Source organism: Phaenicophaeus curvirostris, chromosome 2, assembly GCF_032191515.1.
Source record: "Phaenicophaeus curvirostris isolate KB17595 chromosome 2, BPBGC_Pcur_1.0, whole genome shotgun sequence".
Taxonomy (NCBI): domain Eukaryota; kingdom Metazoa; phylum Chordata; class Aves; order Cuculiformes; family Cuculidae; genus Phaenicophaeus; species Phaenicophaeus curvirostris.
In genome coordinates, this window is record NC_091393.1 from 126,885,184 (window position 1) to 126,898,703 (window position 13,520).

General features: G+C 43.0%; 1 protein-coding gene across 1 annotated transcript in view; it reads right to left on the reverse strand.

Annotated features, from left to right (window-relative positions):
- Window positions 1-13,520, reverse strand: part of PKHD1 (PKHD1 ciliary IPT domain containing fibrocystin/polyductin) — a 244,371-nt gene that overhangs the window by 104,819 nt on the left and 126,032 nt on the right. Inside the window, exons 45-46 of the mRNA XM_069850843.1 lie at window positions 10,174-10,309; window positions 8,282-8,528 (exon numbers count right to left, since the gene is read on the reverse strand). Of these exons, the coding sequence (XP_069706944.1) occupies window positions 8,282-8,528; window positions 10,174-10,309 (383 nt within the window). The remainder of the gene's footprint in view (window positions 1-8,281; window positions 8,529-10,173; window positions 10,310-13,520) is intronic.

Sequence of the window (13,520 nt, forward strand, 5' to 3'; positions counted from 1 at the left end):
CTTAAACAGCTTTTGTACTACTAATAAACCTCCTCTTATGGGCATTAACTGGACCAGGATATTAGGCTGCTAATTAAGCAAGTAAATGACAACAAGCACATTATTGCCACAGTCATTAGCACCTGTGCAGGTATTCAGGAGAAGATTCCCAGCAGCAGCAGCAGACCACACACGTGGTGCAACATTAAACTCCCCTGCACACCAGGGATTGCCTTACTGAGCTACAAAGGTGCACAAAGATGCAGCAAGGGATGGAGCCTCAGAGCCACCCTCCGTGCAGTGTAAATCCACGCAGTTTTGCTTTTACTCATTTTACTCTTCACTGCTGGAGGACCCTGATGAGGCAGCTCAGACTGCTTTTCTCAGGGACTTCTCCCTAGTAATTTCAAGGAGTTTTAAAGACACAGAAGAAATCCAGGAAGGGGCAATCCTGCTGGGATACAGGGAGTCACCCAGCTGAGCTGTTAGAAAGTCAGGTGGCAGTTCCACCCCAGCCGTGTGAATTCATTGGCCAAGGAATTAAGTGTGGATCCAGCCTGGTTGGATACCAGTCTTGATGAAAGATTACAGAGGCACCCCCAAAGAAATATTTTTAACTAGACAGCAAACTTCCCAATGGCTACAGTTAAGCTTAATATAATTTTCCCTGTATGCCTATTTATAACAGACAAGTCCCAATTCCTCTCTCCCCGGACTTCAAAGATAGGATAGACTTTTGATTGCTTTAGACACTGCCATCTTTCTTTTCTGGTTAATTGTTCTCAGTCTTAAGACAGAGAGACAGGGAGTCTTCACTGCAGAATTTTTGCTTTGAAAAATGCCTTTCTGAAGAGGAAGGCTTTGTATGGTTTCAAACCATGATAGTCTGGACTCACAAACCTTCACGTGGAAGTTTGTTCATGCCCCAGGAAGGAAAGGGAGCAGGAGTTGTCTTATGACCTGAAATATCTGGGGTTTTCTCAACCTAGAATGCTGTGTCCTTGCCTTTTCCATCCCTTGCTTGAGTTGCTCTCCCCTACAAACACAGATCCTACTCCTGACAGAGTGCCAGCACAAGCTCAGCATTTGGGGAGCCTGAAAAACTTTGCAGCTCAGTGTAGAAGTTAACTGGTGCAAGGCAGCAATAAGCCCGAGACTGCATTCCCCTTGAAAGAATGTCAGTAGGCTTGGTTTTTTTCACCTAGATGCCAAACAGACACCAGAATGGAAGCACCCTACTAATGGAATTGCCAGCCACAATTAGCACCATTTCCATGTGCCCTAAATAGCCAGTGATTCCACTGTGCCCTAAATAGCCACCAATCTACCTCCCCTTAATGCTAATGAAGCAGAGTAGCATGCACACACACGGGTATTTCTAATTCAGAGGATCCGAGGGAGCCTGCATGCTTCATTAACATGGAGAGCTTCATTATCAGAGGAAAGAGCCTTCCCCTGAACTTCCTCTGGCTTTATTTGAAAGAAACTAGGAGGCAATGGTCTTAATGCAAAATTAACCCTCACTTTAAACTGCTGGAAGCCTTTACAAACTGTAAGGGGAAAAAAAAAAGGATGTCTCATTGAAAAGGCTGTATTTTTATATTGAAGCAGGTTTCAATTAAGGAGCAATTTGCTTTAGAAATATGGCAGGATTACAGATAGGGCTTTACTGTCTGAGCCACAATTTACCAATTGCGATTGTATAAACTGTTATGTAATTTAGCTCCAGCGCATTGTGCAGAACTGCTCAACATAGATGGCCCACAAAGGATTTGTTAAACCAATCAACAACATCAAGTAGAACAAATATTAACTCTCTTGTTTATGTTTACCATTAACTTACTTGTCCTAAGGGTCTATATCTGTGTGTATGAAGGCAGACACTGTGTTTAGCTCTAAATGCTTTCTGGTTTATGCATTTGTGTAATAAACCATTATGGTTATTTGTTTCCTAGAACAGGAAATAAGAGAGCATCAAACTTCAAATGGGACACCAAGTGTTTATATCAACAGTCCAATTTATTGTTGGCCAAATGGAGGTTAATTCCAAATTATGACCATGCCAAACACTTTTGCAGTTTTGACACTGGACCCAAAACCAGTTCATTTTATTTTAATTGCCAAGAATTAAGAATTTTCATCTGTTTTCAGGACATGATTCAAATCTGCCTTGTATCATGAGACCTCACCACCAGCGAACTTTTGCATGCATGGATCTTTTTGAAAATAACTATATCTTTGTCCCTTCTCCTGAGTAGCAACAATGGGACACATTTTCTGAATTTGAATTAAAAGAAGCATCGAGATGATGTCAGGATCATCTGAAAAGGTGCAGGAACAGAGAGGGTTGTGACTGACAGGGTGGGATGGCTTCATTTAAGGTAGATTTTGAGTTTGCTACTCCTGGTTTTGTAACACCTCTCTGTTCTTCAATCGCCTCCCCAGCTCCTATAGTCTACAGGCTGGTATTTTAAGGAAAACTAAAACCAGATACAAACTATGAATTGGAAGGTGGCTGGTAAGTGAACAGTTCAAACATCTCCGCAATGTAAGCACAACAAAGATCTGGTGAGGAACAACTCATCGCTCCACTAGTCCTGTGCACGCAGAGGTGGATCTGAAAATCTGGACTGGGGTTCTCTGGGCGTGGTTTTACTGCCCTGGATTGCCCACTTGCAGTCCTGTACCAATCAATACAACCTATGGGGTAATAATCCATCAGTTATGACACTGAGTCCCCGCTGCCATACCTGGCTTGGACCTGTCCAGCCCACAAGAAGTATCCAACCAGTTTACAGACTTTCCTTGCAAGCAAAGAAAGCACAGGGCTAGAAAATGTTGCCTTAATGCCAAATACATCTCCCTGCACCCAGAAACATCCCAGACCACACTTAAGCTGACAGGGAAGGCTTGGTGCCTTGTCTTGCACACTTACGAGCAAGAACTGCCTTTGCTGCCAATACCCCAGGCTGCACAGTAAATGGAAAAGGGTCATAGAGCTCGAAAGGATCCACAAGGATCATCGAGTCCAACACTGGGAACCAGATTTCTCTTGGCTGCTTTGGTGGGATGAGCCAGATGCCAGAAATACAGGACAATGAGACCAGAACCTCTGATGTTTAGCTGAAGTGTTGGTTAACTGAACCACCAAGAGCCACTGATTTAATATTTGCCTTCCATGTTTTATCTCAGGAGCTTGGAGAGGCCTCGGTTATGAGGCCAAGTGAGCGCGTAAGCTGCCCTGCGTGTGAATACAGTCATGTACACAGGGAGGATGCACGACCAGAGAGCAACCAAGCATGTACACAGTGACAGAAATGTGCTTGTAAGGATGTTTCACAGCAGGTGGATGTTCATCTGAAGGCACCACAGTAAGTAAATATCAAAGGAAACGCAAAACTAGAGTAACCATTTGAACTCTCTTCAAGACTCAAAGACATGGAGGCAGGGGGTATGCTATTTGTTTCACACTTACCCATCAGCAGTGGCTGGGTTTGCAGCAACTGAATGCGTGCACTACAGGAGAGGATATTAGACCAGATTTAAGAATTAAGGCTATAAAGAAGAAAGTTAATCTTTTCCTCTGCAGCAGACTGGAGAAGAGGGAAGCAATAAAAGGCTTGAACTACGAGACTGGTGCTGAACAAGTCCCAGGCTCGTGCAATTAGAAGAATAAAGTGAATGCATGGGAACAGGAAGTAAACTTCATTCTGGTGTGCTTAGTCACAAAGTGTTTGGAGTTCCCTTTGCTGCAAGGTGCTGCCTGGCTGCCGATTATTCTAATGCTCTCCTCTTGTAAAAATTATGCATAATGTGAAGAAACTTTTAAAGTCACTTAATCATGTTATGACAATTTTTTAATGAAAATTTGTTTTAATATTAATAGAGACTCATATTTTCATGATAAAATGGGTAGCAGTGGCATTTGGAGCAGCCGTATCTTGCCTGCAGCCATGCTGTGCTGTGCCATGGCATAAGCTGTTCTTCAGACTACTCAATAACTTTCTCGCATATAAATTTATAAAGACCTTTATAAGCTTCAATTACATTTTTAAAAGACATAAAACCCCTCTTTAAAGAGTGCTTAAGTGACACATCAGTTTAACTTTCAACTGGACCTTGTGAAGAAGACTTCCGTTGCAGCAATACAAGCTTGGAAACGGATCCCTGTTGCCCTGGAAGCTGTTGAGTGAAGCAGTTCGGGACAGAGTCAAGAAATGCTCAATACATCTGTTTTCACAGAATCATAGAATAACTAGGTTGGAAGAGACCCACCGGATCATCGAGTCCAACCATTCCTATCAAACACAAACACAACAAACACTTTTCTCTAAGAAAAGGGTTGATAAGGTTTCTCTCTAACAAAACATGTTTTTTTTCCTCAAACTTACTTTGGGGGGTGGGGAAGAATGTCAATAGAAGTCCTCTGGTAAATTAAACAACACAGAGATAGAGACACACAGAGTTGCAGAATCATAGAATCACTTGTTTTGAAAAGACCTTTGAGATCACTGAGTCCAAGTGCACCTGCCCACTACTGAACCAGATCCCTGAGTACTTCATCCACCTCTCTTTTAAACTCCTCCAGGAATGGGGACTCCACCACCTCCCTGTGCAGCCTCTGCCACGGCCTGAGAACCCTTTCTGAGAAGAAATGATTCCTAATGTCCAATCTGAACCTCCCCTGGCATAACTTAAGGCCATTTCCTCTCATCCTATTGCCTGTCACTTGGGAGAAGAGACTACGGCTACTACCTGAAACCTTCTCTTTGTGCAGCATGACTTCCTATCAAAATGAGGAGACACTCAAGCCATTTTGGCCTGACGATCAGCAAATGTGGGTTCAATGTCTAAGGCTTGGGCTCAGAGCCTTTAAACACTGCTTGAAATCTGTTTCTGACCTCTGGTTTTGATAGCACCCCTCTTCTATGGACTACAGGGACATGAGTGGTAAATACAACTAGGAACTGCAAGTTGCAAATCTGACAGGTCTCACGCTCCAGGGCCTGGTAGAGCACAACAGATGGATTACTTCCAGAGCAATTTTTAATTCTTTGTTCTTCAGAAACTGAAGAAAGCCAAGCAAAAGTACTTTCATCTTTTTACTGAGATTAGAGGAATCCAAGAGCCTTCACTGTCAGGAAATTCTTCCTGTCACCCACCTACCTTTATTCTCTCTGCTCAACCTCTGCCAATTGCTCCTAGTTAATTTTTTTTTTTTTATTAATCCTCAATGATTCACTTTTTATTGCAAACACTCTTCAAAAACATCTGGACAAAATTCACCTTTTCTTTTTCTTCCTCCACCCCCTCATTCTCTGCTCATGCTGAGGATATTTTATTAATTGACTTTCATCCTTAACCCCCTCCAGCTCCTTTCCTTTCCCAACCTGCTCCTCTAGCAGGTCCAGCCTGGAGCTCTGTCTGTGTGACCAAAACCTTCCTGATCCACCACTCTTACTTGCTCCATTCTGACAGTCTTTCAACTTAACGTGACGGTGATCTGGCTGGTAGGAGTTACTCAGGAGAGAGAATATGGAAGCAGCACAGAGAGGACGTTCATGGTCTCTTAGGTTATGCTGTTAAGTCCATAGTCCTCCAGAGGACAGGGTAACAGCTGGCCTCTGCTACTCCAGCTGCCAAGAATCTTTGATGGAAGTTGATGCCCTATAGATGAATAATAAAGAAAGAAAAGCAAGGGGACTTACTTGAAATAAAATACTGATTGAGAAGTGCCCAGCCATTGATCTAACTCATCTAAAACTCTTAATGAATTTACCGGGAAGGCAAAGTTTAGTTCAGGGCTCAAACATTTCCAGCATTCAACAGCAACATTGCAGGTGGACTCCCATTTGTACTTACTCCTTAAACACCTTTTCATGTAAAGAGGAATCAGGTGTATTGAATGCATTAGCCATCATGAATTAGTAACATCTACCTTGTGGCAGTATCCAAAATGATTCAAATTACACTGCAGGCAACATTGTGGGAAGGTTTATTCAGCCACACAGCACTGATCGGAAGAGCTGGCAGTCCATAGAGTCAAAGGTAACCCAGGCTAGAAAGGGAAGCAGTTTGCTTAAGACCTCAGAGTCAGCTGGTCCAGAAAGGCACTTGGCACAGCTGTATTTTGTCTTCTATCCAGTAAACTTTTTCTTAAATCAAAATTATTCCCAACCCTTAATTTATTGCAGACTTGTTTTCGTTAGAAGAAACAGTGATTGTATGCAAAGCGTTCAGGTAGCTGAAAGTCTTACAGTTTTCCCTTCAATGGAACATGTGATTATTTTTTTACCATTTGTGAAGGGTGCTTTTTTAGCTCCTTCTAGAACATAAATTATAAGACAGACATGAATTATTAATAGCCCTCTGACAGAGCACTTCAGGATTTATGCCTGTGTACTACTAACCTGAAACAGCAAAAAGTGGATAATGGTCTAGCCTTGTGTTTCAAAAAGAAAGTGAAATGTTGAGCGAGGCACTGGGAAGGGAAGATGAACACGGGAAGAAAAGCAGGAGTGGCACTTAGATCACTAAAAGCCTTTTCCACCTCCTTCCTTTTTGTGCCAGAAGTTAGGATGTATACTCCCTGGGTAACAGGAGTGGCGGCTGTACCTTGCTGAACAGTATTTCCCCACTGGATTCCTTTAGCTGCCAGCTGCTCCAGGGCAGGAACACGTCCAGCTTGGAGAGGCATGGGTAGCAAGGGAAGTGAGCTGGGAGCTGTATGACCATCAAAACTGATGAGAAAGACCTGGCTGTATCCTAGGACTTGGTTATTACAAAGGTGGAATATGAGGCAGCGACACTACGAAGCTGAACTCTATGAATTAATTTTCTATCCCTCTAGAAACTGAAAATAAAAACAAAATCAAAAGTGGCTTCCTATTGCAAACTTAAGTGGACTCAATTTACTAGGAGTGTGAAGAGATACCAGCAAAAAGGACATGTAACTCACATCGTAAGACATGGTTATATCCACATGGATAGACAGATCTCCAACAAACCCACATCTCATCAACTCATAGAGTGTGTGAGTGCTCAGACACAGACCTGCAGCTACACCTCTTCTGACAAGCTAACTGGTGCTGGGACCTGCCCACTGGCCTTGAGGCCAGCTGGCATGGCCTGGTCATATCCATACAATCAAACACCTTCAGCCTTCAAAACAGCATGGGGACATCTAAATTGCCCTGCTGGAAACGGTTCCTTGGGTTGTGCTGACCTCTAAATTGTGTCTATGGATTTCTTGGGCCAAAAACATGTCAGGGACCATTATGAGCCTTTAACAGTACAAGCAGCTGAAACTGGAATGGGTTCAAAACTAAGTCAAGAAGAGAAATAGACTGCACTTACGTATATATGTACATGTACAGATGCACAAGTGTTTGCATAAGCCTTATTTTCCTTAAAACCAGTGTGGAAGATGGGTAGAGGAAAATCATAATTCCATTTAGTGCTGAGATACTTAAATGCCTACTGGTACTTAAATATGCATTAGGTGAGCACTACAGTTACTAGCGTCAAAGTAAGTACAGTCAGTTGAAACCTGAAGGACAGTTCAGCTAACCAGCCCCTAAGACAAAGGTCAAAGAAACAAAGGCATCTAGTGCTGCTTAAAATGTCCTGAGCAATCAAAAACTTCGGTATGAGATGCCAGATCTGACACAGTGCCCTTCTACCACAGAGTAACAAGCCAAGGGCTACATCATAGGATATTCCAAGTGACACTAGACTTCTCTCCACAGGCAATCGAATCAAGAACAAAGGTTTCTATCAGCTGATATGAGACACATTGCCAGTGTCTACATGGTGACCACACATGTACTTCAGCACAATATCCAAGTTTATGTATCTTCAACCCAATTTGAATTGACTCATTGAATTTCTGGCTCATCTGCCAAATCTTAAGGGTAATTTTTGATTGCTGAATAAGTTTTGAGAGCTACATCAGTTTTACTGCAGTCCCTTCCACCTATAGAGCAATTTGTTCATTTATGCTTTGTGCTCCTCTATCACGATTAAGACAATAAACAACTGTTTTCATTTCCATCTAAGAACTGTCTCAAACTGTGCCTGAAAACTGTCTGGGCAAGAACAAGTAGCCAGAAAAAACAGTGCCAGAGACTGTATGGACAACAATGTGGACCAATGGATGCCACTGCTTAGGCTCTTGACCTAGTTTAGGACCCAGCAGAGAGACAGAAGTCTTGGGACTGTATTCAGACCCTGCAGCTCCCTCAACATAAAACTTAACAACCAACATCCACGCTGTTTTATCAGAAGTGAAATGATTACTTACAAATGAAGAGACATACGGTGGAAAACAAGGTCCGGGCCACAAACACTGGTGCCAGAAGCTTGACTGAAGTTGGCACTGGCTGTGCAAGATACCCCAAGGATGTCTGTGGAAGGGAGGAGTTTACTTCCTTTCTGCCCTGTGACAGAGCCGTCGAGATCCTCAAGGACGGCAGAGTGAGGAAAGGGGAAGGACACTTGGAAAGGTGAGTTGATGAAGGTCAGACTTTCAGCTCTCACTGTAAAACCACCTGGGGGAAACAAGCAAGCATTTCAGAAATGAACACTGACCTCTTCAAATACTAGGCCTGAAGACATCTCTGGAGAAAAAGAGATTAACTTTACTTCACCTCTGCTTTGGAAAAATGCCTGCTGAGTCAACAAGAAAGGGAGATACCAGAAAGTACATAAATAAATAAATAGAGATGGTTGTAGTGATTGCCACTGCCATGCTCTGGCCAGGTCCTACCTGTCCAGCAGTCTCATTTTGACAGGACTTGTGGTTAGAGACTCCTCTGGCTCAGGTGCCGCTCCTGGCCCTGCCAGCACCTCCTCAGTGGCTCCAAATGCTTCTTCACAAGTCCCACTGACAGTGATTTGTACAGATCCCTTCTGCCTTGTGCATAAGATAAATGCTCTAGAGATAAGGACTGCTCAGAGGGGTTTAAATACACTCCTGTGGATCTGCACAGCACCTGGCATAACAAAGCCTTGGCTGAGAAGCGTGGCTGGAGGATCTTTTCATTACTGTAATGCAGATAGCTGCAAGAGGGGCGAATATTCACATGGGCTAGAGCACAGGAAGTTTCTGAACACATCCATATTTCCAGAAGTGTCAGAAAATCATCACCCCCCAAAACCATAACAAGTCAGCTTTGGCGGGAACGCTCACACACCACATTTGGTTACTGCTTGACTGTTACAGCCTCTCCGAGTCAGATTTGACTATTCCTCCTGTCCTTTGATCTCACCTCCTGAAGTCTTTTACTCTGTTGTGTTATTGTAGAGCAGTATACATTTATATACAAATATATTTAAGAGGTAATTGCAGTCGGAATATTCTGCAAAGAGCCTTTGGGTACCTCTTCAAAGCTCAAAATGATGCTTAGCATACACATTATCTTAGGCAAATTCACCTAAGGTTTAGGCTGGCCTGAGACAGGAGCTTGGTGAAATTCTGCAAGGAAGTGTCATAGCTATTACAGAAATCATCACACTTGAAATTTCACCTCCTAAACTGAAGAAGCAGTAACAAGCTGGGGTATAAAAAAACCTCTCTACTGAGGAAATTCAATCACTGCAAAACGAAGGCTACCTTTCTCTTAGAAATACATGCAGTGTGTGGCTTCGACTAAATGACGACGCTGTTTGTAAGGGAGATTGTCTGGACAGAACCTGCAGCTTCAGCCCTTGCAAAGAAGAACCCCCAAAAGGTCTATTCAGCCCAGCAGCACCGGCAGCAAAACACACACACTGAAGAGGGAGAGTATTGTGTGCCACAGGCTGGTCCATAATTCACTACAATCCCAGCTCAGGGATTTTCTCAGTTCATCCGAGCTGCACACCAGCCCTCCTACATACGCACCTACATACCACCGTGTCACGCCCTTCCTTCTGCACGTGGGAAGAGCTAGTGTTCTTCTGTCCCACAGAGCGACACTTTTGAAAACTATTTAGAGCAAATTCCCCAAAACCAAGCTTTTGATACAAGCAGAGTAAGATCACAGAGGCAGGACTGGGGCCAGCACTCTTCATTGCTATACAGCAGGGTTTTTTTGCAAAATTCAACTGAAATATCTATCAGCCGTTGTCTTTGGAAGCTATGAATTCCTGAGTGCCTGGATCTGAAATGTGAGGAAGTCAAGGACCGTGGAAACCCTGCCAAATCAGACTCACCTTGTCCTTGGAAACAGCCAGAACAGGTCCTGATTGCTGTGCAAGTGTTCACATCAAAGTTCCTGAAAGTTGTGTTGGAGATAAGTAGTTGGTATCTTTTGGGAGTTTTCAGTCCTGCTGACATACAAGTCCCATCCTACAATGAAGAGATGAAGAGCAGTGGGAAACAGAAACATCACCGTGTGAATCCCCAAGCCTCATGAGCCCAGGATGCAGCAGCTGGGATGCCAGGCTGTGACTGCACTCGCCCACAGGGTTGTGGGGCAATAGGTGCTGTTGGAAGGACAGATCTAAGCTGCTGCTTTGCAAAATTTGGCCAGTAGTGTCTGTTTAATTCCCCACTTGCAGTGTGTGATAGTCTTGCATTCAGTGCAGGGATGCCTTGTTTGCTCTGCCTGGGTCGTTGTGTCGTGTAAGGGTTGGACATTTGAAAGGAAAGGAAACTGCACGTTCCTTGAGGAGAAAGAATCCACTCTGAAGGCACAGGCAGCAGGTTTATTTACAGCCCCTTTCACTTTACCTTGTCTTGTTCCCTACTCTACAAAGCTGATCTTCCTAATTTACCTTCTAAGAAAAACCTGACTGCTGACACTAGAGCCCTTTGTGTGAGTGGGGATGGGGAAAGCACTTGAACTAGACTCTTCAGAGCTCTGATTGACTTCAGGGTTCACCAGAACAACAAGAAGTTAAATGCATCAGTGAGAGACAGGAGAAAACATAAGATGTGAAAAGGAAGAGAAAACCCCAGGAGAGAGGGGAAAGACAATGGACAGACTAGTGTGGTCAGGGAGGCGACGGAACAGAGGAGGTGTACATCCCGCTGCCAGTTCTGTCAGAGACAGGCCAGGAAGAAGGACTTACTCAGAACTAGTGAGTAGCCTGGAGGGGAAAGGCCTGGCAGGAACAGGTGATGCTATTTCTGAGGCTAATAAACGCTTTTGTAGAGCAAATCTCAAAAGCTGTAGTAGACAATCCAATGAGAAAGCCATGCACTGTGAAAATATCCTCTTTGATTGAAAATGTAGAATGAAATGGACTTCTATAAATAGTTCATCACTTCAAAGAAATGGTGCTATCTTCACAGAATCATAGAATAACCAGGTTGGAAGAGACCCACCGGATCATTGAGTCCAACCATTCCCATCAATCACTAAACCATGTCCCTCAGCACCTCATCCACCCGTCCCTTAAACACCTCCAGGGAAGGGGAATCAACCCCCTCCCTGGGCAGCCTCTGCCAGTGCCCAATGACCCTTTCTGTGAAAAATTTTTTCCTAATGTCCAGCCTAAATCTCCCCTGGTGGAGCTTGAGGCCATTCCCTCTCGTCCTGTCCCCTGTCACTTGGAAGAAGAGGCCAGCACCCTCCTCTCTACAACCTCCTTTCAGGTAGTTGTAGAGAGCAATGAGGTCTCCCCTCAGCCTCCTCTTCTCCAGGCTAAACAACCCCAGTCTCATTAAGAGAGCAGCTCCATCATCTTTTTAACTCTGAAGCCAAAACACCTGGGGTGATGGGCTCCTGGGCCATCTTCTTCCAGGTCACTGGTGAACAGAAATCCCTGGCTTCTGGAGTAACAAATCGGTCAGAAGGACTTTGCAGGTTTTTTGCTTGCACTTGCTTGTTTTTTTGTTTACATAAACATTAAATGGAAGAAGGATGTGAAATGATAAATCCTCTTCAGTGGGTATCATCTGTCTCACACCTCTTGCCTTTTCAGGAAGAAATGCTTTTCCTCAACTTGTTCCACAAAGGCAATGAATTGCTTTTTAAAAGTATGGAAGAGGCTTGTTGAATCTATAGGAAAATAATGAAAGTCCTTCCCTTGCCCTTCACGGGGCCTGGATCTTGCCTTGCCACTAGTGTTATAATTGACCAAAGCCCAAATTTTGAAATGACTTGATATTTCCAGAAAATAATCTTGTTTTAAAACACCTCTTTCAAAAACTGGAAGGGCTAGTAGAGAGGAATATCCAAGGTTCCCATTAAATTAATGTCATAAAGTTTTAATTGATATTAAAGAGACATCATTATTAAAGGGAGAATTACATAAATTAAGATCTAAATTATGACAAGGAAGCTCTTATCATGAGATAATCAAAGATAATCACCCCCCTGGGGTACTGCAAGAAACAAGGCACAGCTGAGCACCTCTAAATCTCTTAACAAGTACAACATCGGAGTCCTTCCATGCAAAGCAAAAACAAAGACATCCACCCTTTGGTGTCCAAGAGAAACTCCTCGTGCTTTTGGGATGCTGCAAGGTGGGAGTGGTGAGGCCACGTTTAAATCTGAGCTGCATACTTTAAATAGACCCACTACAGAGATTTATTTCTGTGAGCGTCTAATGAAAATGCATTTAAAACTATTTTTCTGTCAGTCAGAGAGAAAATTAATTTAATAAAAAAACCTGCACATAACTGAGTAAAGCAACAAAATCCTCAAACTAATGAACAAGAAGCTGTGGCCAGCTGTAACTAAAATCCTGTTGGTATCCATGTTATTAATCTGTTAACATCCCAGTAGCACCCAAAGGACTTTGTCCAGCTGCCTAAAGAAATAATCGAAGAAATCATATTTAGTGCATAAATAAAAGTGTTACATCTTGACGCCACTTCTCATTCTCAAGAAAGTGAGTAGTGCATTCTCTGTTCCTAGTGGACCAGTGATGTTAGAAGAGAGCAGAGGAAACCAAAACGTTGACTAGGCCAGAAATCAAACCTGTTGTCTCCCCCCGCATTATTCTCAACTCACTAAACTAAACCCAGTTGTGTGTGGTTAAACGATGTCTGTTTAGTACAGCAAAAACAGTACAGGAATTTATGTTAGAAAAGCTTATTTAAGCAAAAATTATTATTTTCCTCTAAAGCTCAGGTTCTGTAAGATTCCAAAGGTTTTCTGAGACCATGTCAATCTTGGAAAAAAAATCATAAGTAGGAAAAGAATTAATACTTGTCTTACCAAAACTCTCCAGCTCAAATGTTGAACAGAAGTGTGATTTTGTTTTTACTTTCAAATGTCATTTTATTAAAAATATACATATATATTCACTATAACACAGAATCTCATCATAGTTCCAAATTCAAATAGAAAAATCAGAATCCTTGTTTCAATTTTTTTTACAAAATACCTTCAAAACTGCCATAGGGAAATAAAAATATTTTTGGAAAAACTGCTGACTTTTCCTGCAGAACATTATCTCCAGTTTCTCCACCAGCTGCTATGAACAGAGTACCTGAAAAATGATTCAGGATCCAGCTGAGCAAATGCTGGTTGTCTTCTGCTGCTGCCAACAGAAGCTACAAACCCCTTGGTTCTACCTGGCTGGAAGAGCGGTGCTGACACTCCAAG